Here is a 24,262-nt window from a genome sequence, read left to right on the forward strand (position 1 = left end):
CATTAACTGTCTTGTTTTCAAATTATTTCAGGTTGTCTCTTTTCCCGACTCGACCGGTCTGCGTCTGAGGTGGTTGTTCGAAGTCATATCCAACGGAAACTTCAGCCAGGCCAACCGGGAAGAAGACGCAGAGGAGGAGGGTAACTGGTCCGGGCTCCAGTGCAGACATGTCTAGCCCGGGGTCCGGTTCCCAGAGGGGGCTTCGGCCACCTCTGAGCACCAGACTAGGCCTTGGAAAAATTCTACTGCCACGTGGTTCGGGTTCCGACCCCCCGCCTAACCCGGTTTCTGGCGTTCGTGTCCCCGACACGCCCGCCTGTTCAGGCCCAGTAGACAGACCACTAGGATGGATTGGTGTTGACCCCCGTACAAAACTCGGTGTTGTCCCCCACACCGCTAATCTAGGGGAATCGTTTGCGTTAGGCAGCGACTCTCACATAACTAGTTGTACTGCTGTTCCCGGCAGTAATGGTAGTAGCAGTAGATTTAGGCCAGCTGAAAGAGGTGTTCCGACTCGGTGGAATCACCAGAGGAAGAGGGCTTTAACTGTCAGCCCTCCCGCCCATAGGAGAACGGACCCCCTAGGGTCGGGAATTAAACCAGCAACCTCTGGAGATATCTCAATATTGAGGAACACCGAGTCGGAGCAGACGTTTTCGAACGGGTTGCCGGACGACAGGGAAGAGGCTATTAACATGTTAACGCTTCTAGATGAACAGTTGAACGCCGCGAGGCAAGCCGACTTAGAATTTAGTAGCAGCGACAGTAGCGCAGATGAATGCAACACGCGGTGACCGCTGCTACGACAAGCGAGAAAGCCGCGTCAACGAGAAAGAAAGGGGGCTGCTCAGACTGAAAACAAGAATGGGACAGCTGGTACCACAGCCACAAAAGAACCGGCACTGACCCCTAAACCGTCGTCCCCAAAGGAGAAACCAGGAGAGTGGCCGACGTTGCCAGGGAGTTCACAAACAATAGACTCGTCCGGCTCTATTATTCCCCCGGGACAGAAATCACCGCCGTTAACAGTGTCACCGACGATAATATCAACACCGCAGACGGCCGCGGCGGCAGTGGTCAAAGACTGGGGCCCCCAGTCGCAACTAACTCCCGGGGATTACCGCCGGTTATTCGATACAAAATACAAGGATTTGACCGACAGTAATGTTATTAGAGTAGAACCGAAAACTATGAAAGAACTTTCGAAGAGAATAATATCGTTAGTCTCCATAGACACAAAGAAACGAGCGTTAACCGGTGTGCCGAAAGATGACATGGCGAAAATTCTGGGGGAATTAAATATCCCCGCAACCTATATCTGCCGTAGAAGCTATGCAGTGTGGGATTTACTACTGCCCAAAGAAGAAGACGCCGTCAATATATTCAAATCGGAACACATGTGGCGACATATTCGACTTAAGCCGGAATATTTAAGTAAGACGCGGACGAACGTGTCTATTTTGGGAGTCCCCTGTATTCTCGGCCCTGAGCAATTAGGGGCCTTTATGAGTCAATATGGGGACGTAGAGTCCGTCATTCCTGTCTGTGGTCCCCGTAACCTTATGGTAGGGGACTACAACCTAAAAATGCGTGTTGACAAGGAAGGATTACAAAACATCCCCCCATGCTCAGGTGCGACATATGGTCGATGAGCATTATAGTAGAAGGTCGCAGGCCCCACTGTTGGAATTGTCAACAGCAGGGCCATATGGCACGGGAATGTCCGAAAAGAAACCCACAGACAGTAGTAGTAGTAGCAAAACCGGCGGCAGTGGTACCAGCAGCCCCTGAGAAGCTAACCGGAGGGGGCAAAGAAGAACCAACGTCGGACGGCTGGACTACAGTGGTAAAGAAGAATGGCAGAACCACCAAGACCCCCTCCACAAGAGAGCAGCCCCCTGAGGTACAAGGTCAGCCGGTTCCCACAGTGTCGTCAACGGTCTCTTCCACCAACGTTACCACTAAAGAAGTTGTTAGCGGCCAGAAAAGAATGCATCCGGTCTCCTCGTCTGACTCAGAAGGGGAGCACGATAAGGAAACGGCTACTGTGGTAGAGTACCAAGTGCCGAAAAAGGAAACTAAAAAGAAGGCGAGAAAAAACAAGGAGGCAGGGTCCCGTTCCCCGTCCCCTATGAATGTAGAGAAGACTGTCTCTACGGTGCAGCCACCCAAAACCCCTACCCTAACCCCATCGGCTGAACCAAAATCCCCATCCCTTTTCGATACCCCCCCAACCGGTGCCCGCTCGTTGTCCCGGGAGAAGCCGGCGACAAAAACCAACAGCGGTAGAAGAGCCGCCTCTGTATCTCCTATAAGGAGTGAAAAGATGAAAAAGCTCCCCTACCTTCCTGGAGACCGGATTTGCGAAGTAGACGCCCTTCACGCTGACACGTATATAACGCAGCGCCATAGGGGTCTGATTAAGCCGCTTAGAGAAATGAAAATAATCGACGGGAAAAGTGTTACCAACCCTAAAAACTTCCCAGACGCCCCCCTAGTCATGACCTTTGTGCGCCATACAAAAACTGGACGCACGAAGGCCATGTGGAATATGATCAACGACGCCAGGGGGGCGATTCCAGATTTAAAGTTGGTGGAAGAGAGGCATGACTCCCTCAATCAGCTGGCGCCGAGATGCGAAGGTAGGGTTCCTATTTACGTCCACCCTTGTTTGTATAGGGCCCTTAAATTAACGTTTCCCCTGGATGTCGGAGGTATTGCGTGAGACGGACGAGTAACGTCCGAGTTGCTTTCGGGCAACCTCGCCCAGTCCTGCGGCACCCTTTCTAGCAAAGACTTTAGGTCGGTGGTTGCGGATATCTAGACACAATGGCCACGTCCTTGAGCTTGTGTAGTTTGAATGTTAGGGGCATGAGGTGCCGAAGCAAAGCCGCTAGGGTACTGAGGGACCTCATGTCCATGAATATAGATGTGGCTACGTTACAGGAGACTCACTACAATTCCGTTGACGATCATCGGGTGCTGGAGGGGCATTATGATGTCTTTTCAACATACGGTGATAGTCAAAGTAGGGGGGTTTCTTTGTTAGTTAGGCGCACCCTTTCTGCAACGGTTAGCGTTGTTCACGCGGATACTGATGGTAGACTGATCGTGGCCGATGTTGCCGTGGCAAATAGAGCGTTTCGAGTCGTCGTGGTTTATGCGCCCAATTGCGTACGGGAGCGGGTTTCCTTTTTCCGGCGGTTGGAGGTGTTTCTCGGGGGTTCGGAACGGTTAGTTCAAGTGGGTGATTGGAATGCCATCCTTGATCCCAGGGTAGATAAGGTGGGCGGGACTAGAGGGACGGATGAGTGTGAAACCAGTCTGTTGGACCTGATGGCTAGATGCGATCTGGTAGACAGGTATCGGGTGGATCATCCGGGGTGGGAGATGTGGACGTGGCTCTCTAGCAGGCCTTCCGTTTCAAGTACTTACTTGGATCGGTTGTTAGTTAGAAGAGGCAACATAGAATACATATCTTGTCCCACGTTCCACTGGTTAGGCCACTCTGACCACAAACTACTTGTGGCCAGATTAGATCTAGATAGTAACTCCAAGTTAGCTGGGTACTGGAAGTTAAATACCTCCCTACTGGAGATAGATGACTTCCGGGAAAGGCTAACTAAACACATTCAGAAGGGATTAGTGGGGGCAGTTACCGGGAATAAGTGGTGGGTAAACGCCAAATCTAGCATTAGAGACTTCTCTGTCAAATATGGCCAACGCCTCGCGCTAGATAGGGCCAAGGCAGAGAAGCGTCTAGAGGATAGACTATCCCGGGCGGTGGCAGGGGGGGATTCCCTAGAAATAGGCCTAGCTAAGGCGGACCTGAGTCGTTTGGCTAGCGAACGATATCAGGGCCAGGTAGTTAGGGCTAGAATTAAAAAGATGCCCAACGAAGCTGTGAATGTTGACAAAGCCGAACGAGTATTCGCTCGGGCGCAAATCGGATAACTACATTCGTAAAATTCGGAGCCCGGAAGGGGACTCCTTAGTGTCGGCTCGGGGGATTTGCGAGCGGTTTCGAGTGCACTTTGAAGATCTCTTTGCGCAGCTGTCCAGGCTCCGCGTCCAGGAGTTTGGCAACTATTTGGCTGGCTCGCCCCGCCTGGAGGCGGCCCGAGCGGCTGGTTGCGATGGTCAGGTTACAGAGTGTGAGGTCATAGCTGCTATGAAGCAGGTCGCCTATAACAGATCACCAGGACTGGATGGACTACCCTACGAACTTTACTTGAGGATGTCGCACATGTTTGTTCCGATGCTGACGGGTGTGTTTAACCACTGGTTTGACATGGGATCTATCCTGAGTCGGGTTACCAAAGGAGTGGTCACACTTCTGAAGAAGAACGACACACATGTTGGAGGGATAGATGATTTTAGGCCAATCACGTTGCTGAATACGGATTTAAAAATCCTGGCCCGAGTGCTGGCGAATCGTTTGCAGATTGTTATCGCTGACTTGGTCGAACCGGATCAGAATTACGCTGTGAAGGGAAGATCAATTCAAAATAATTTGCATTTGATACGTACAGTCATAGAAAATTTAGAAGACGACACTGAAGCCGCGCTGATTAATTTGGATCAGTCCAAGGCGTTTGATAGGGTGGATCATCGTTTCCTGATGGCTGTTTTAGAGACCGCCGGATTTGGATCCGGCTTCTGCAGATGGATTTCCATTTTGTATGCTCGGCCGACGGCAGTTGTGCAGGTCAACGGGGTGTGGTCGGCGCCGTTCGCGGTTTCTCGGTCGGTGCGACAGGGGTGTCCGTTGTCGCCCTTGCTGTATGTCCTCGCGCTGGAACCATTCCTTAGGAAAGTGAGGACCAGGGTGGCTGGACCGGCCTTGCGCAGAATTGCTCTTCCTGGCGGTGCGCGAGCCAGGGTTTCCGCGTTTGCCGATGATGTCACCGTATTTGTTTCGAGCGTCGTTGATATTATTACGGTGATTAAGGCTCTCAAGCATTATGAACAAGTTACAGGGGCCGTAGTCAATCTCAGCAAATCCGTTGGCCTGAGGTTGGCCGCTTAGCGGGGCTCGAATGCTTTGCCTGGCGCATTTGTCTGGAAGGATGGCCCAGTCCGTATTCTGGGTGTTTGGTTTGTACCCGGTCTACGTCTAGATAAGAACTGGTCGGAAATACAGAGCAAGGTCGAAGCGTCTGTGAGGGTTTGGCTTCGAAGGGGATTGTCCCTTAAAGGTAGGGCGGAGGCATGCGCCACTTATGTGTTTCCGCTGATCCTTTACCGATTGGCTGTACTTCCTGTGCCTGCGGTCCGCATGGCGGCCTTAACGCGTGCGCTCTTCTTACTGTTGTGGAATGAGCGATGGCCGCTTGTCCATAGACAGGTCTGCACTCAACGTCTTGAAGATGGGGGCCTGGGGATGCCTGAGCTGGCTAGCCACAAAAATGCCGAAAGGTTGGCGTTCCTGGGTAGAACTCTGATTGAGGAGTCTGATTGGGGTCCCGCGGTCGGTGCAGCTTTTCCCGACCTTATCCCCAATCATTTAATTGAATGCCAAAGAAGGCCGAGAGGGCAATCAAGATTCTTCAACGAATGCCGAAATGCGCTTAGAGCGATGCCAGGGTCCTTGGACCTTGCACAGCCTAGAAGGGCATTATATCGGGGATTAGTGGTGGGGACCGCTTCGGACCCGCTTGGGGAGCGGCTGCAGCTGTCGAAGGGGGAGGTTCGCTCTCTGTGGAATTGGGCGCCAGGCCGGGGATACCTTAACAATTCCGAATTTTCCCTGACCTGGCGATTGGTTAGAACCCTCTACCCCTCAATGACATATTGTTTAGAATTGGTATGGTATTTAGTCCCTTTTGTCCACGGTGCGACGAAGATAGCTTAGAAACCGTAGAACATGCTTTTTATATTTGTTCCAAGCTCCGTGAATTCTGGGAGTATGTCAGTGAGGTCACGGCTCACATCGTCCCCGATCAGGTGACGATCCTGGATTTAGCATCCGTTGTCTACAACACAGATCCCTTGTGGCCTAGGGAGGAACGAATGGTGTTCCTAGCGACCTTGGCCGTAGCTAGACTGGTAGTGTGGGTTTCACGCATAGAGATAGGGCGTGGGGGGGAGCCGCCTTCTCATCGGGATCTGATTTTGTATTTTAAACACCAACTTAAAATCAAAATCAGATGCGATAGAAGGAGGTTATCTCGCTCACAGTTTAGTAGGAGGTGGATTCACACCGCTAGTTTATGTGCGTTTGTACGAAACAGGCTTGAGTACGTGTTCCCTGCCTAGGCATGGCACACGCCGACCGTAAAAGCAACCCCCAGACCAGATCAAGATAATCCCGTAGTGAATCAGTCCCTTAGCTAGTTGGTATAAATGAGTTCCATGTCCCCAATTTTTATTTTTAGGTGTTAGGATACCTCCAAAGAAGCCCAGTCCTGATTAATTTATTTTAGTCCCAACCCGTCCCAATGTTATTTTTCTTGGAGGTCACCGAATATCCCTTCCCCCCCCCCTTTATTTTGTCCGTAGCTGTGCCCACTCCCTCTTAGGAAGTGCTCCCTTGTTTTCGGCCGATACCGGAAAACAGGAAGCATTTCAAAATTAAATAGGTAAGGGTGGGTCAGTACTAACACATTCACCGTTTAACGTTTTATTTGGTTCATTTATTTTTTTATTACTGTTATTTTTCTTTATTTTGGGGTGTTTTTAAGGCTCTCATTATCCCCGCCCATCATCCGCATATATCATACACATCACAATTTCATCCGCATATATCATACACATCACAATTTCCATTTTGTCATTATTTCATTGTAAATATAAAGTCAAAAAAAAGAAAAAAAAAAAAAAAAAAAAAGCCATTGTATATAATTTTATTGTTAAAAAAAAAAAAAAAAAAAAAAAAAAATTGTACATATTGTCATCTGGGGCTTTAAGTAGATCCAACTCCTAGAGTGAATGCGGTATTGTGGTGATTGCAACTAGTGATAGGGAATAGACAAGTGGACGACCCCCGACACCCATCTTCCCCCCCACACCCTTTCTGGCCTCATGCCACATTTAAAAAGAATTAGTTGCCTGTTTTATATAATTTTAACCCTAAAATTCTGTAAAATTTGTGATTTTTCTTCTTAAATAAATATTTAAATAAATAGAAAAGAAGGGTTTTAATATGAATATCAATACACACAAAAGCAAAAACGAATTTATAGGAGTATATATATATATATATATATATACACTTGTGCCCGATATTATTCATACCCCCCTTGAAAATCGAGTTTATTAGGTGTAACTTTGTAAGAATTTATTGTTTACGTCCATATTGATACATATTCTTAATAAACCTCTTCTGATCATTTTCGTCATTTTAAAATCTCGGGATACTTGTAATAAAAGAAATATACAGCTATTTATAAAATCTGCAATGTTCAAAAATAATCATACCCCCTTATTTTTTCAGTATTAATCGAGTTTCTGACTGTTTGTTTCCTGTTTGATTCTTATTTTGAATGCTTTTATACAACCTTTGATTAATTTCATTTCGTTTTTTGCATTTTTCAGAAATTAAAATGATATCAACTGAAAACCAATAAAAGAATAAAAATTATTAGAATGGGGAAGAAAAAAGAGCTTAGTAATGATTTTAGGACTAAAATTGTGAATTCACATAAGGATGGTTTAGGTTACAAGTCAATTTCCAAGAAATTTGAGGTCCCTACAGCAACAGTACAGAGCATCATCAAAAAATTCCAGAGCCACCACACAACAAACAACTTGATTGGTAGAGAAAGGAAAAGGAAACTGTCTGCTAGAGCCATCAGGAATATTGTAAGAAGTGTTAATGCAAATTCAACCACCACTACTAAGGACATTTTAGAAAATCTGGAGTCTTCTGACATAAAAATATCAAGGCAAACATTGCAAAGGACTCTGCATGAAAATGGTCTGAAAGGAAGAAGACCAAGAAGGACTCCATTGCACACCGGAAAACACCTTGCAGCACGTCTAAAGTTTGCTAGGATCCATGTGAATTCTCCAGAGTCCGTTTTCTCAAGTATTTTGTGGACTGACGAAACAAAAATTGAATTGTTTGGCCATATGGATGCTTCTTACGTTTGGAGGAAGAAAGGAGAAGCTTACAACCCAAAGAACACCATACCCACGGTGAAACATGGTGGCGGTAGCCTAATGTTTTGGGGCTCCTTTTCGGCTAGTGGTCCAGGTAGTTTGGTCAAGATAGATGGAACCATGAAGAAGGAGCAATATTTGGAGATACTCCAGAAAAACATTAGACAGGATGCGGAGAAGCTCCATTTAGGACCAAACTGGGTCCTTCAACAGGATAATGATCCAAAACATACTGCCAAAATAGTCAAGAAATGGTTTGAGGATAATCAAATTAATGTTTTGGAATGGCCTAGCCAGAGTCCCGACCTGAACCCTATCGAAAACCTCTGGCACATATTGAAAACTGAGGTTAAAAAGCGGAAACCTAGAAATTTGAGGGATTTGGAGAACTACTGCATTGAAGAATGGTCAAAAATCAGTGTTGATGCTTGTAAAAACCTTGTTGATAAATATCCCAAAGGGTTACAGACAGTTATTAAGAATAAAGGGCATGCTATTGACTATTAGTAAGAGAGGTATGAATAATTTTGAACTAGTGCCATTATTGTTTTTCTTTGTATAATGTTTCAAACTTGCATAATTTATTTATTTGTTGAGTTTAAATTAAATGCTTATGCTTGATTTATTGTTTGAAATCCCTTTAATATTGTCTACCTTCTGGTTTGAGCAATATTCTTATAGAAATCTCAAAGATCCGAGGGGTATGAATAATATCGGGCACAAGTGTATATAGTTAGACAGATAGAGAAAATCATGTTTTTGTCTTCCCTTCTCAACACAGACAATTTTCTATTCCTTGCATTGCTATAATCTTCTAATATTTCTCTAAATACATATCATACACAATGTTTTAAGTAAATTACATTTGTTTTATATATATATATATATATATATATATATATATATATATTAAACAAACGTAATTTACTTAAAGCGATGTGTATGATATGTACTTGAGGAATATATATATATATATATATATATATATAATCTTGGAGGTTTTTCAACTTTAAACTATATTTAAGAAAAAAGATTATCTCAAGTACTTTGGTTGGAAAATTATTTTACTAGTAAGTTCAATCTCTTGTAATCAATCTATTAGTTTATCTTCAAGAATCCATCTATAAACCAAACCAAAAAAAAACTCAGGGCCATAAATCTACACTAGTCCTAGTATTATTTCAGGGATCATCAACTGTTTACCATGAAACACTGTTTGGGGGATGTGTGTGTAAATATATATATTAGTAATTCTAGCTGCTGGTCAAAATAAAACCTTCCAAACTAGTGAAGCAAAAAATAAATTTCCAAAATCTGGCTATTATTTCTGTCCAAAAAACAAGTAAGTAGAAACGGAGGAAGAGGAATGGAGGGAGGATCTGGCGTGTAAGTTAACCAGGCCTGCAAATCAACAGGGACAGCTGAGGTTCTACCAAGTACGCTGCAGGGGAATGAAGAGGGACGGGATTAATCCATATGGAGAAGATTACTGGGTTGAACCTCAAATCAAATCGCCCCACCCATGTCATCTACACGGATAGATATCGCCTATTTAGGAACACCAAACCCACGTAAAAAAAAAAAAAAAAATATGTAACCAGATTTCCCAAGGTTTCGTTTTAGTTATTCGATACAAGAAGCACATGCTCGAACAGTCATCTTTTTCTTTTGAATCAGGGACACAAGTGAACAAGAATTCAAATCTGAAATCAGTATTTCTTAATTCAATTCAATTAATTTGGCAAAAATAAAAAAATAAAAAAATCATACTACAAATGCTGTAGAGAAAGGGTGGTAGAAATTTACACAAAATTACCTATCCAAATTCACCTTGAATTGTTGCGCTGTTGGTACATTTGTTACCTTACTTGGGAGTCTGTTCCAAGATTCAAGGATTCTAGTTGAGAAAGTAGCCATCCTTTGGTTCAATCAAAATCGGCAGCGAAATAGTTTTGTAGTGTCCATGTAGACCTCTTTTTGGTGCAGCAATGAATAACAGATCTTGAGGTATATCATAATGCTCTTTGAGAAGATCATAGACCAAAATCAGATCACTGCGTAATTGTTGGCATTCAAGAGAGAAACGGTTAAGATTTTGGAGTCAGCGCTCAAAGAGCAAATCCGATAAACCCGGCACCATTCAAGTAGCCAGTCTTTGAACTTTCTCCAGATGCTTGATATCACGTATTAGATATGGGGAAGAGCTCTGGACACCATATTCAAACACTGGTCTGATGACATAAAGAGGGAGAAATATTTTAGGGGTGAGTTTGCAGAAAGAGCGTTATATGAGAAATAGGATACTCCTTGCTTTGTTGTAGTCTGAATGCAGTGTAGATATCATAAGCTTAGTATTTAAGGTGAGAAAATGGATAAATACAGTGAAATTACCTTAAATTTTAACATGCAATATCGTGATTATTTTTGTGGTTATTTGGTAAAATTTAGATATAAACAAGATTTAATTTATAAATAGATAATTTTTTTCTTCTGCTATTAATGTTTTTTTTTTAACTACTTTGTTAGGTTACTATTTTCGATAATGGATGACAGGCGATCTTTTTAATATTGTTTTCAAATTTAGTGTGGACAATATTGTGGATTTCGAAATTTTTAAGATGAGGATTCATAATTTGTATTGTTCAAACTATTGTTTCTATCTTGGATATTATTCGCACAACGTTTCCATTCTTGGGTTGCAGCAGGGTGACACACAAAAAAAAAAAACAGTCCCCGTGTACACTTTATGTAATATCTCCTTTATTTATTCATCGATTACCCTTATTTTACAGAACATGGCAGAATCAACAACCGTGAGTACACCAAGACCCCAGTGAGAGCTGGGACAAAGAATACACTGTGTTAAATTTTACTACAAGACAGGCTCGTTTAACAAAACCCAGGACAGTTTCATGCGTCAGTTCGAATATGAAAAAGCTCCATCCAAAAGCAGAATTCAGAACTGAACGAGAAGTATGGGACTGTGGAGAACCTCAACGCTGTCAGAGAGAACCGTCCAAGCCACTCGGGACATCCCAAGAAGCGAACAGCCGAGCTGGTCGAAAGAGTGAGTGTCTCTCCAGCAGAGTCTGAAACGCTCTGTGCATAAACGAAGTCAGTCCCTCGGTATGTCCCGTGAGACTTGCAGAAGAGTGCTGGTGAATGATATCAGGGCTTACCCATACAGAATACAGATGCTGCAGACCCTTACAGCCTCAGACAAGATATATATATATATATATATATATATATCTATGTAAGTATATATATGTTCTAGCAGGGAGACCAGACGTTACTCAGGGTTGAATGATAATCAACAAATGTTCTCACACTCCCATCATTTTTATTATCATCGAAATCGTTGAATTCACCCATTTTTCAATCAAATCAATTAATTGCTTGCTCTAGTTGGGGATCCATCACAGTACACCAGGAGGAAGCTCCACATGCCTCCCCACAGTGACTTAGTCCACAATATATTGTACTCTACATTGCACTGTAGAGAACCTACTGTTGATTTTATAAAATTATTTTATACAATGGCTTGAATTAAAGTTTAAAATGCAAAAGTCAACTATAATGGTTCAGATGTGCTTAAACAGAAATATTTATTTCAAACGAACGCACCCCTGTCATATCAAAGAACTTACTGTTTATTTTATATGTTGGGCTTTTCTTCTTGTGTGGTAATAAAACTTCTAAAATGCACTTGTGATGTTAGGCTGCATAAAGTGTTAATTTTGGTCAAAACCACCTGTTCCTTTTTTCATCGTATTTTTTCAATTATCGATACTTATCTAAGGCATTCCGATACAAAACCTATCTAAGAACACTTCCAGATACATAAAGTACATTTGTGTGACATTTCATAAAAATCGACCCAAGTGTTTCAGAGTCCATAGGGAACTCACACACAAAGTTCCTTTTATATAATAGTAGAGATATGTATGTATGTATGTGTGTACAGATTTTTAATAAAAAGCCTTGCAGTTAAAGTTTTTTTTCAAGTCTTAGAAGTAAAGCAGACACATTAAAAAGACAAAAAGATAGCAATATATCATATAAAAGCCAGCAGCAGCTCCAAATTTAAAACAAAATCTTTAACTTTTGGAATAAGCACATTTTGTTGACACGTGTGGTATGACTTGAGATTGATTTTTGGGTTCAGCAAAAAAAAGAGGAGCAGAATGTCAGTTTCAGAGATTGCATTTTATGAACTAATCCTTAAATGACACCCGATCCCCAATCTTCTGTGGTTTCGTTTGCCCTTGCGCTCTCTTATTTGAAAAAAAAAAAAAAAAAAAAAAAAAAAAAAAACTGAGAAAAAAGAATAAAGAAGATAAAATAATAATCGTCAACTAAATTCCTAGGTTTAGGGCTGAAACCCAATCTCTGGGGGTTACAGAGTAATGTTTTAATAAACGGTGACAATCACAGGAATATACGTTTCGTGTTAACACAGAAAACCTATTAAGGGTTGTGTAAACATAGAAACTATACGTTGGACTTAAATCAAATTTGTCAGAGAACAAGGGAAAAGATTTACAAACATTCCACGGGTTTTGTTTATAAAGAAGAAATTGAGATGTTGCGCAGGCTGCGCAGCGGATCATGACAAAAAGTGAGGAAAGAAAGGTTGAGAAATAACAGACAAATGATAAATAGAATTAAAAAGTTTTGAGAAAAAGAGAGATTATACAAGAGAGGTATGAAGAAAGATAGAGGAAAACACAGAGAATTAGAAGGCCACCCAGCGTTGCCTGGTTCGTATCTATTATCATAAGGCCAATTCTATATTGATTATTATATTGTACCCAATATATAGTGGTGATTTCAAACATTAAAAAAATGAGTTGGATGCCATCAGCTAGAATCGAAACCAAAACATACATCTCTCCATCATAATTCATTACTAGGGCTGTGTTCATTCTTTTGACTCTCTGGTATATATCCGACCGAGTCTGACAAACTTAATCAACCATGAACCACATCCGTCTATATAAAAACATATAAGATATTAACCAATATATACTCAAGAGTCAAAACAATGAAAATAATATGCTGTTGTAACAGCCCTAATCATTACCATCTGGGCTAAATCCAGATATATATAGAAACTTAAAAAATAACATTGTTAAACGTATAAATGTATATTTGCACATGCGTAGAAGTAACACTTTTAATAGACCTAGATCCAGTTTTTAAATTTTGACTTCTTAGCAGCTAAAAACCAAATCGAATTTGTTCCACAGGTTCAAATCACCTATATATCAAGTTTCAAGTCTGTAGATCAAAAATTGACAGAGTAGTTTGGTACAGAGTAGTTTATATATATATGTATGGATTGATTTTGAAAAGAAGCCTAAGAAAAATGACAAATTCAGAAGAGGGAGAACGAGAAAATATGAAGATATTTGGAGAAATGAATAAAAAATGTAGATGAAATCTTGAAAGATAATAGAAAAATAAAGACATTTTGAACTGCATAAGACAAAGAAATTTTGAAACAAGGAAATAAAACGATATTTGGAAAGGTACAATAAAATGTGGGGAATTTGAGATAAAAAAAAAAAAATATGGGATATTCTGAGGTGTACAAAAAATATGAGGTATTCTGAGGTGTACAAAAAATATGAGGTATTCTGAGGTGTACAAAAAATATGAGGTATTCTGAGGTGTACAAAAATATGGGGTATTCTGAGGTGTACAAAAATATGGGGTATTCTGAGGTGTACAAAAATATGGGGTATTCTGAGGTGTACAAAAAATATGAGGTATTCTGAGGTGTACAAAAAATATGAGGTATTCTGAGGTGTACAAAAAATATGAGGTATTCTAAGATGTACAAAAAATATGAGGTATTCTGAGGTGTACAAAAATATGGGGTATTCTGAGGTGTACAAAAATATGGGGTATTCTGAGGTGTACAAAAAATATGAGGTATTCTGAGGTGTACAAAAAATATGAGGTATTCTGAGGTGTACAAAAAATATGAGGTATTCTGAGGTGTACAAAAATATGGGGTATTCTGAGGTGTACAAAAAATATGAGGTATTCTGAGGTGTACAAAAATATGGGGTATTCTGAGGTGTACAAAAATATGGGGTATTCTGAGGTGTACAAAAATATGGGGTATTCTGAGGTGTACAAAAATATGAGGTATTCTGAGGTGTACAAAAAATATGAGGTATTCTGAGGTGTACAAAAAACATGGGGTATTCTGAGGTGTACAAAAAATATGAGGTATTCTGAGGTGTACAAAAAATATGAGGTATTCTGAGGTGTACAAAAAATATGGGGTATTCTGAAGTGTACAAAAAATATGGGGTATTCTGAAGTGTACAAAAAATATGGGGTATTCTGAGGTGTACAAAAAATATGAGGTATTCTGAGGTGTACAAAAAATATGGGGTATTCTGAGGTGTACAAAAAATATGTGGTATTCTGAGGTGTACAAAAATATGTGGTATTCTGAGGTGTACAAAAATATGGGGTGTTCTGAGGTGTACAAAAAATATGGGGTATTCTGAGGGGTACAAAAAATATGTGGTATTCTGAGGTGTACAAAAAATATGAGGTATTCTGAGGTGTACAAAAAATATGGGGTATTCTGAGGTGTACAAAAAATATGGGGTATTCTGAGGTGTACAAAAAATTAGGGAATTTTCAGAATTACAAAAAAATAGAAAATCCCATTCTGACTGCCTCCTCTTTTCATCTTTATCACTCTTGACCAGAAATCTTAAATTCTGGCTTGCATCAGTGGTCACTATTCGACCACCTAGAAGATGACTACTCCAGATATCCACTACAGATAATGGCTAGACAATGTAGTCTTGGACATTGGTTTTCCAAGTAGGTTGCTCTAAGTCAAAACCTCATTTAATGAAGTACTTATTTTATTTCCAACAAAAAACATCTCTTGGGTGGCCAGATTCCAACCAGAGATATTTTCAATTTGTGTGCAATGTTTACCATTACAGCATATGTTTAAAATCTTTCTGAACATTTATTAATTAATGTTACTGAACCAACAGTTTTAATCCGTTGTATCAGTATGTACAAATTCAGACTATTAGTTCCATTTCAATGATTGTCTCGCAACAGTTATATAACTCTGCAATGACACACCAAAGTTTAATACGAGGGATATTCAATAATAATGCCCCTGACCCACAAATACTCAAAATAGCAGTCTCAACTTGACTGACAGATGCCTCATTAATAGCAGAAAGAGTGAGGGAGGGACAAGTCTGGGAGCTGTTTCAACAGATTTCTATGTTTAAATTTACAATGCCAGCATTTTACAATAACATACGAGGGGGCATTATTACGATACTTTTTTTTATCATTTCACCAAAGGTCTCCTGTAATGTTTGTCCTTTCAAATACAAAAACCAGATCACTGTGCACGACTAAACAGGCTCCATTTCACACCTGACTCAGTTAAAACACCTGCAAGTCAGAAACTATAAGTAGTTCAGAGCTGTAATTTGTATCATAAACCATAGAGATATAAATCATTGTACATGCAAAATTTCAGCTAGATCAAACAACTGGAAGTCTCTCAGGTTACTGAACACCCCTCGTCTATTACTTTTTTAATCTGTAAATCATTTTTGTTTTTAACTTACTTTAAAGCTCTCTTAAGTCCATCAGTTACAGCTTCTTTCCTGGCTTTCTCAATACTGAGAGCCTTCGACTTCATACCTTCACTGACGCCATAACCTATGTCTTCGTGATAGACTCCATCCTGAAGATAAACAAAAAAGATAAATATCACAATGACATAACTTCAGAATGAAAAGAGAGAAAAGAGATTTGTAGAGTATTCAACTTTATTTAAATTTAGAAAAAAAAAATGTAACCTGTTGGGTACCTATTGAGTTAAGGTTAGATTTTTAGAATCAGAAAAAAATTAGTTTACAAAGCCATTTAAAATTTTTTTTTTAATTCAAATTAATTGTTTTCTCCAGTTATTTTCCTTTTTAACCCCACTTACGTGTTAAATGGTATTACTACTCGCAGTGCTATTCTCTTTTGTTTATAATGCACTATTTCAATCATCTTTATTGTTTCCAGTCTTTATTATTGATACAATGAATATGAATACATCCGGGTTTCTCTTCACAAGAATATGATTGGCTGGTATTAACTGTAAATACGAACATGTAGAGCAGCAGGGAGAGGCACTAAAAGATACACCAAAAGCCTAAAGTTTAAACATATTACCAGCTATGGCCACAAACACCCTTCACTAAGGTGACTTAATTACAATAGCCAAGACAGCTGCTTCAAACAAATATATCCCTTTTTCAGCACATATCAATCAAGAACAATTTAGTAAGAGATGGATTGCATGACGGGTTAATGGCAAATTACGGCCAATTAGCAGAGTTAAAACAAACATAAGTCAATTGCATAGACTAAGAAACATTTTAGTAAGTAATCTATAATATAAAAGGCAGTTGTCTGTGTATGTATATACATTTTTTTTTTTTTTTTTTTTTTTTTTACATTTTCACCCCAAACAAGGCACATTTCCACTTTGGTGTAGGGGGCTACTATCAGGGGCAGCAACTACTGGGGCACTATGTTGGGATTTGGGCAGCAAGATGTCGGTTCACGTTACACTTGAACTTTTGCATGTCAGTACAGTTAGGGAAGCAGGGACCTGGAATGGAATTCCAGAGTCTAGCGGTTCTGGGTAAGAAACTACTGGAGTAGAAAGATCTTTTACATCTAGGGATCTCTACTGTGTGGGGGTGGGATTTAGCTGTCTGTCGGGTTTGTCGAGGGTGTCTACGTCGTGGGGGCACAAGTGTCTGCAGTTCGTCAGAGCCTTCACCATTAAAATACTTGTAGAACAGGCAGAGGGATGCAACGTTTCGTCGATGGGACAGAGGCTGAAGCTTAGATGACAGTTCAGGGCCTATCAGATTTGCGACTCTCTTTTGAACCTTGTCTAGGAGCGAGAGACTAGTAGCAGATGCACCAGCCCAAATGTGACAACAATACTCCATACATGGGCGAATGATGGCCTTATAGAGGTACAGGATACTTTCAGGTGTCAGTAGTTTTCTAGCACGGTAGAGAGAGCCTACCTTTTTCGCAGCGGCCCTGGCAATGTTTTCAATATAATTGTTCTAACTCATGCTTCTTGTGAACGTTAGGCCAAGTAGTTTGAAAGATGTACTGGTCATTGCTATTGGTGGCAGAGAAGGTTTCTTGTAATTATTGAAGGAAACCAGTTTAGTCTTGGCAGCATTGAATGTGACCACCCATTTATGTCCCCATTCCACTACAGATTGGAGGTCATCCTGTAGTGTTTTTGTCATTTCTTTAGATATGTGTTCATTTGTTTTCCTGTCATGCCTGTTAAAGAGTGTGGTGTCATCAGCATATATACCCATCTCAGAGGCAGTTTTGTCGGGGAGGTCATTAATAAATATTAGGAACAATAGAGGTCCAAGGATAGACCCCTGAGGCACTCCCGCATTTATATCACACTGTTTAGATGTACGACCGTCGAGGACAACCTGGATTTTTCTCTTATCTAAGAAGGATTTAATTATGTTATCTGATTAAAATTCAAAAACGACAAAACAAGCACCTTAAAAGTTGGTATTTTCTTGATCAGTATTGCCCTGAATGAATATCTAAAATTTAGAAAAAACTTCATTCTTTGACCTAAACTGGCATAGATTTGATCCAGGAGAAATCTGTTTTTCAGCTACTAACTACAGGAAAATATCCTGAAGCGTTAGTTACTCATTCCTTAAGTAATCTATAAAAGTGTGTGCATATGTGTTCAGAGAGAGGAATGGGCTGAGCAAAGAAACAGAAAGAGTGGGTGTTGAAAGTGTGGAGGAAAGAAAGAAACAGAAGTTTTAAAAGAAATGTTACAATTTTGCCCCAAGCAACACCAGGGATCCCTGCTAGTTAACATATATAGGAAATAAGCTTTAGGTAAGCAAACAGTGATTAAACTTATTACTTAATTTGTTATTCCCTTTTGCTTATAATTTTATATTACTTTTGGAGACGTTGCAGTGAGGTGCGTAATTTGGTGGTGTCTGCTTTTGAGAAGCATTTTAGAATTTCATAATATTACTGGAGTTATTATTGTCCACGAGCATACAATTAGTCTCTTTGTAACTGCGCAATGCCACTTTAAATTCGCTGAAATTTATGGGTTTGTCTTTCTGAATTATAACAGTTGTAAATGGATTAAAATCACTTGAAGTCCCTTGAGGGTCATTGATATCAACAAGCTATCGCTTATTATTTCACCTGAGAGTTTTAAGGCATTGGCGGTTGTTTCTGCCCTTATAACGTAGTCGGTGATCGTTTCATCCTTGTTACGTTTCAGAGACGTTAGTTCTGTATATAGCGATATAATTTTCGGTTTCCCTTTCGATAAATAATGTTCTGTTAATATGTTCAATGCTTTCCTTCCATCATCTAATGCGTTTCTGATAATAAGAGACAGACTTCTATAGTCTAAACATTGAATCAGTTCTGTAAAAACAGTCGCGTTCTTTTCGAGAAATTCGGGGTCGTTTGGATTCTCTGTTGGAGATTGTATGACTTTGTGTAGTTTTCGAATCCTTAGATATCCCAGAAATTTTACCTGCCACAATTCGAATTTAGATTCCGATCCGTCAAAGAAAAGACGATGGGTGGGCCCATAACCTGTTAAGTTTTGAGACATTGTGTTGAACAAAGATGGCGGCGTAGTTCAGATCAGTAACCAGATGGCGACCAAGAATCAAATGCGAACTGATTGAATCCAAAATTCGACAATTTTTATAATAATTTTGAAACGTTTTCATTGGTTGTTTAGCACAGCCGGTGTTTATAGAAATGATTGGCGGATCCATTCGTCTCATAGCCTCATTAGGAGTCAAAAACATTTTACAGACCTAAACTAGCATAGATTTGATCCAGGGGAAATTTTGCCCCAAGCAACACCAGGGATTCCTGCTAGTTAACATATATAGGAAATAAGCTTTAGGTAAGCAAACAGTGATTAAACTTATTACTTAATTTGTTATTCCCTTTTGCTTATAATTTTATATTCCCTTCCTTTATTACCTTCCTCTGTTAATAGAGAGGGAAGTTAATGGAAATGGTGGTAAGAGATGATAGAGTAGGGTGAACAGGTCGAATAACACACAGTGAGAGTGATGCATAGATATTAAGAGATGGATCATTTGAGGAGTTCCTCAACGTTGTCTTTTCTGGCTATGAATTGAAAAGATAGGAGATGCATCATATTCAGCGTTCACCTCTGAGATAATTGTAATCCACTACCTGTATAAGAGCCAAACGTCTTAAGATAGAGTACTGTTACCACATCTGGGGAGGTGCTGCTCAGAGCATCCTAGCTGACCTTGAAAGAGTACAAAACCAGTTTCAAAATTTAATAGGCAATGTCCTTTTCTCCTTACAGAAGAAACGTTGCGAGTCTACCTCTGTTCTATCATTATTTTCATTCATAACAAGTACTCATCTAGCTACAACCACTGTTAACAATTTTCCTAGTCTTAATCTGTGCCTAAAACTGAATGCAAATTCCATGACCAAAGTTTCTTTCCTAGAACTAGCCGATGTGGTGTTAAAGTTGGAGTTACCAAACTTGGTAGACTTCTTCTACACTATGCCCCTTGTCTTGAGTGGATATTCAGTATGGCGTCTGGCCAACAGTAACAAGTGTTTATCCTATGTCGTGGGAAGTAATAAGTGAACTAACATTGGTATTTTTGTGTGACAGATATTATATCTGTTCAACTTACATTGAAGCACAATTGAAAAAAAGATGGCCTCATTTACAAAACAGCCACCTATTTTACAGAGTGAAGAAATGTACACTGGGTGGAAACAAGACATAAGTACATGGTCTATCTTCACGGATTTACCTAAAGAAAAACAGGGCCCAGCAGTATTTTTGTCGTTGCCACAAAACATACGAGAATGCATTCTACACTTAGACATCACAGATGTCAGCCAAACTGACGGATTAAAAATAATTATGGACAAGTCAGACGAGATATATTTAAGAAATAAATACAAAGGCATACATGTCATTCAAGGAATTTTGTCTTACAACTGAGCTGCTGGAATAAACATAAAGAACTTTTTGGTGCGTTATGAATTCTTGTACCAGAAATTAAGTAAATATGGAATTTCTCTGTTGGAAGAAGTCCAAGCATTTTTTGTTTTAAATGCAGCAAATGTATCGGAAGAAAACGAAAAATTAGCAAGGACAACATGTGGCAGTTTAATTTATGCAGCAATGAAGGATACTTAAAAAAAAGTGTTTTCTGATATTTCTTCATTGAAATACAAAACAGTTTCCACAATCAAGGAAGAAATTAAAACTGTAAATTTCAATTGTAACAAAAATTCTATCACGAAAACAAAATAAATCCAACGGAGAGACAAAGTAGGACAATGCGTTGTTTCAAATGTGGTTCTATTAGGAATTTTGCCAGAGACTGTACTGGTTTTAGTCCAAGAAATATTCATATTGTTGTGAATTAAAACCATTAATTAATTCTGAGTCCTGTTATCGAACATTGATAAATGATTCTAATATAAAAATGTCTAATCTTGTAAAAGAGACTCTGTTGGATTCTAGAACTGTTACTTGAGAACTTTGGTTGAATGTATTTTTTGGTACATTAAATGACCGAGAAAAACACTTCGTGAAGACTTAAATCTAACAGGACATTTTGTTTTGGTGAAGGAGAGGAGGTAATGGCAATTAAAGCAGTTAAATTTCAGGTAACTATAAGAGGCATAAAAGGTGTCAGAGCATACATAGAGGCTGACATTGTCAAAAATGATTTACCTTTATTACTAAGTCATAAATCAATGAAAACTGTTGCAATGATACTAGATTCTAAAAGTGACAGCTGTAAGATTTTAGACAAACGTATAAAATAGCAAAAGACAACTTCTGGACATTATAGTCTTCCATTGACAAATCTGCTTTTGCAGGCTGAAAAGTCACCAAACTTTGTGTTACATTGTGATGCTTTCGAAAATGCTTTATAATGAAGAAAAGAATGAAGGCTGAGAAACAGTTTTCTCATGTATAGGGCTGTGACAACAGCATATTCTTTTCATTGTTTTGCCTCTTGAGTATATATCTATTAATATCTAATATGTTTTTATATAGTGCGATGTGGTTCTCGGTTGATTAAGTGTGTTTAACTGTGTCAGATATATATCCGAGAATGAAAAGAATATGCTGTTGTCACGGTCCTACTCATGTATCAAAAGAGAAATTGGTATCATTGGTGAGAGGCAGTAGGGCCTTTCATGATAAGGATGTCTGTTATTCGTGTTCAATTTGTTTAAGGCTAAGAAGATCCCCTCTTCATCCAGTGGTGGGATTGCTCTTGGAAACCGGTTTAATGATGTATAGACTTAAAAGAATTCAGAAATAACCAATGCTGAATTTTACACCTAATTGACGCATCCACTAGTTACTCTGCTGCCAGACTGATTAAAACCAAGAAGAGTGAAGAAATTATTTTTAGCATAGTTTTAATGTGGATTGCATATTTTGGAGTTCCCAAACGCTTCTTGAGTGATAATGGGGGAGAATTCAATAATGATGGTTACAGAGAGATGAATGAGAAATTGAATATTGGAACCTGCACTACAGCCACTGAAAGTCCATTCAGTAATGGCACTGTGGACCATCATAATCTAATATTGGTTGAAGCAATGGAGAAAACATTAGAAGATGAGAAATGCTAACAAGCTTTGGCTTGGTTAGTACCAGAAATGCTCTTCAGAATCGTTGTAAACATAACCCAAATTAGCTTTTGGATCCAACATAAATATGTCATCAATTTTGATAGTTACCTGCATTAGACACTTTAACAACCAGTGATATGGTTAGAATAAATTTAAATGTCTTACATTCTGCAAGAAAAAGGTTCATGGAGGCTGAATCAAGTGAAAAAATTTGGAGAGCAATTTAATATAAGACATTACGCAGATGAACGATTTGTGATAAGGGATAACGTTTACTATGATGTAGCCAGAGTAAAGGAAATGTTGGTAAAGGAAGAAATTCAAATTAAATGGATTAGGGGACAGGAATAGGTCGCAAACTGTTTGACGAAGATGGGAGCCTCTACTGAAATTCTAAGAGACTTGTTGTGTTAATAAGCCGTTTTCTATGTTTGTTTATTTATTTATTTATTTTTTCTTTTTGTTTGAATTTTGACTTACACTTGACACTAGAAAACACTAGCAATGTTAAAGTTGGAGTTATCTTCTACATATTTAGTTATGTCCCTTGTCTAGAGTGGATATTCAATATGGCATCTGGCTAACAGTAAAAGGTATTTATCCTACATCGTGGGAAGTACTAAGTGAACTAACATTGGAGTCTTACACCTTTTTTTGTAAATATTTGTTTCCACTTGTCCAATAAATTCCTCTTTTTCTCTCTTAAACTCCTTTTAGTTTTTGTTTCAATATATTTTTTTTTAATATATATGCGTCTACCCCTAGACATTTATCTTACACGTAACATTGATCCTATGTGAAATTACAGTGAATAGATCAGCTATAGATCTCACTAAACAGAAACCATATTGCTTGTCGGTGAGTAGGTTGTTTTTGCTGAGGTGGTTGACAATTTATCTAACACAGATTTAAGCAAATTACTCATGACACACAGAAGACTAATTGGTCTGTACTGAGATGCAGAAGACTGATTTCCACTATTTTTAAATATTGGACAAACTAATGAGATTTTCCAAGGTGTTGGGAAGCATTTCTCCTTTATGCAGTGATTGAACAGCTTTGCAAGAATAGGTGTTAGTTGCGGCTTTTTGAGTACTATAACTGAAATATTGTCAGAACCAGTTGCTTTTTTAGCATCAAAGTTCTTGAGTGTGGGAATATCACAAACAGATATGTGGATGTCATTCAGATTATTTTTTGTCCTGGGAGGAAATTCTGGAGGTAGGAGATTCTGATCGCATAGGGTTGAGTTTGATGCAAAGAGTTTGATTTTGTCAGATGCTGAGAAAATTACCTCAGGCCTATTGATGATGGTTGGGATAGAGGGCATGCATCTATTTAGGACCTTGTTTGTTATTCACCAAAACTCATGGGAAGCAAGCCTCTGTTTTTCTACTTTGGACTTGATGGACTGAGCATACAACATTCTTGCGTTTTCTATAATCTATTTGCAGTGATTGCTGGTAGTACTATAGGCAACTTTAGTTTTAAAACATTTATTTTATCACCTTTAAAGCAATTGAAGTAGTGGTGTCTGTATGTAATGGCGATAGCACATTCAGGAACGTACCCCACTCTTTATCTGTGCCTAAATCAAAAGGTAGATTCCATGAACAAAGCTTCTTTCTTAGAACTGCACGCCTGTGGAACTCTGTTCCGTCTGCCTGCTTCCCACCTGACTACAACCTGGATGTCTTCAAGTCCAACGTTAACAAATTCCTAATGAATCGCCCTCTTAAGTAAACACTTCATTAAATCTCCACACTAACGTACTGTACTTGCAATAACCCTTATCCCTGAGTGACTTCCGGGCCTTGATAAGTGGTGACCACCGTGTAAAAAAAAAAAATGGTTGGCTGTTTGGTTTCTATTGGAATTTTTTGGGGAGTATGCTGCTGTCTATGCCGATAGTTAACTAATTAGTTATATCAGATGCATTCTTTAATATATATTACATATACATATTTAAATATAGAGCGCAGGGGTAGTTCTGATATGAATGTTCAGAAACCGTCCCAGTCAGCCATAGAGTGTTCGATATACTGTTCGATGGAGAGGAATATTTGGGGTTTTATTATAATTTGTTTTGATTTTTATTGTGACAACAGAGTGATCAGAAGATCCTAGTGGAGACAAAATGAGGATAAGCACAATTAAGGGTATGTTGTTAGAAAAAGATCTAAAAGACGTGCATATTGTCCATCAGCATCGAGTACTTGAGTAGCTTCTGGTAGCGCTCCGCAAAAAATTAGGGAAGACATTAGCTAACTACAATCATCACTTTTACTTAGCCCAGCCAGCATGCTTTATCTGATGGATGACAATTTTGCTGCAACTTAGTTAAGTATGGCACAAATAATTTTGAAAAATTATAAAATATACAGAT

At 39.4% G+C, this 24,262-nt stretch overlaps 1 protein-coding gene across 2 annotated transcripts in view; it reads right to left on the minus strand.

Moving 5' to 3' along the window:
- Positions 1-24,262, minus strand: part of LOC145243674 (uncharacterized) — a 284,330-nt gene that overhangs the window by 44,190 nt on the left and 215,878 nt on the right. For both annotated transcript variants that reach the window (XM_080106723.1, XM_080106724.1), the window contains one exon: positions 15,738-15,856. In XM_080106723.1, coding sequence (XP_079962849.1) covers positions 15,738-15,856 — 119 coding nt within the window. The remainder of the gene's footprint in view (positions 1-15,737; positions 15,857-24,262) is intronic.

This window comes from Euprymna scolopes, chromosome 22, assembly GCF_053919585.1.
Source record: "Euprymna scolopes isolate OS-2025 chromosome 22, ASM5391958v1, whole genome shotgun sequence".
Taxonomy (NCBI): Eukaryota; Metazoa; Mollusca; class Cephalopoda; order Sepiida; family Sepiolidae; genus Euprymna; species Euprymna scolopes.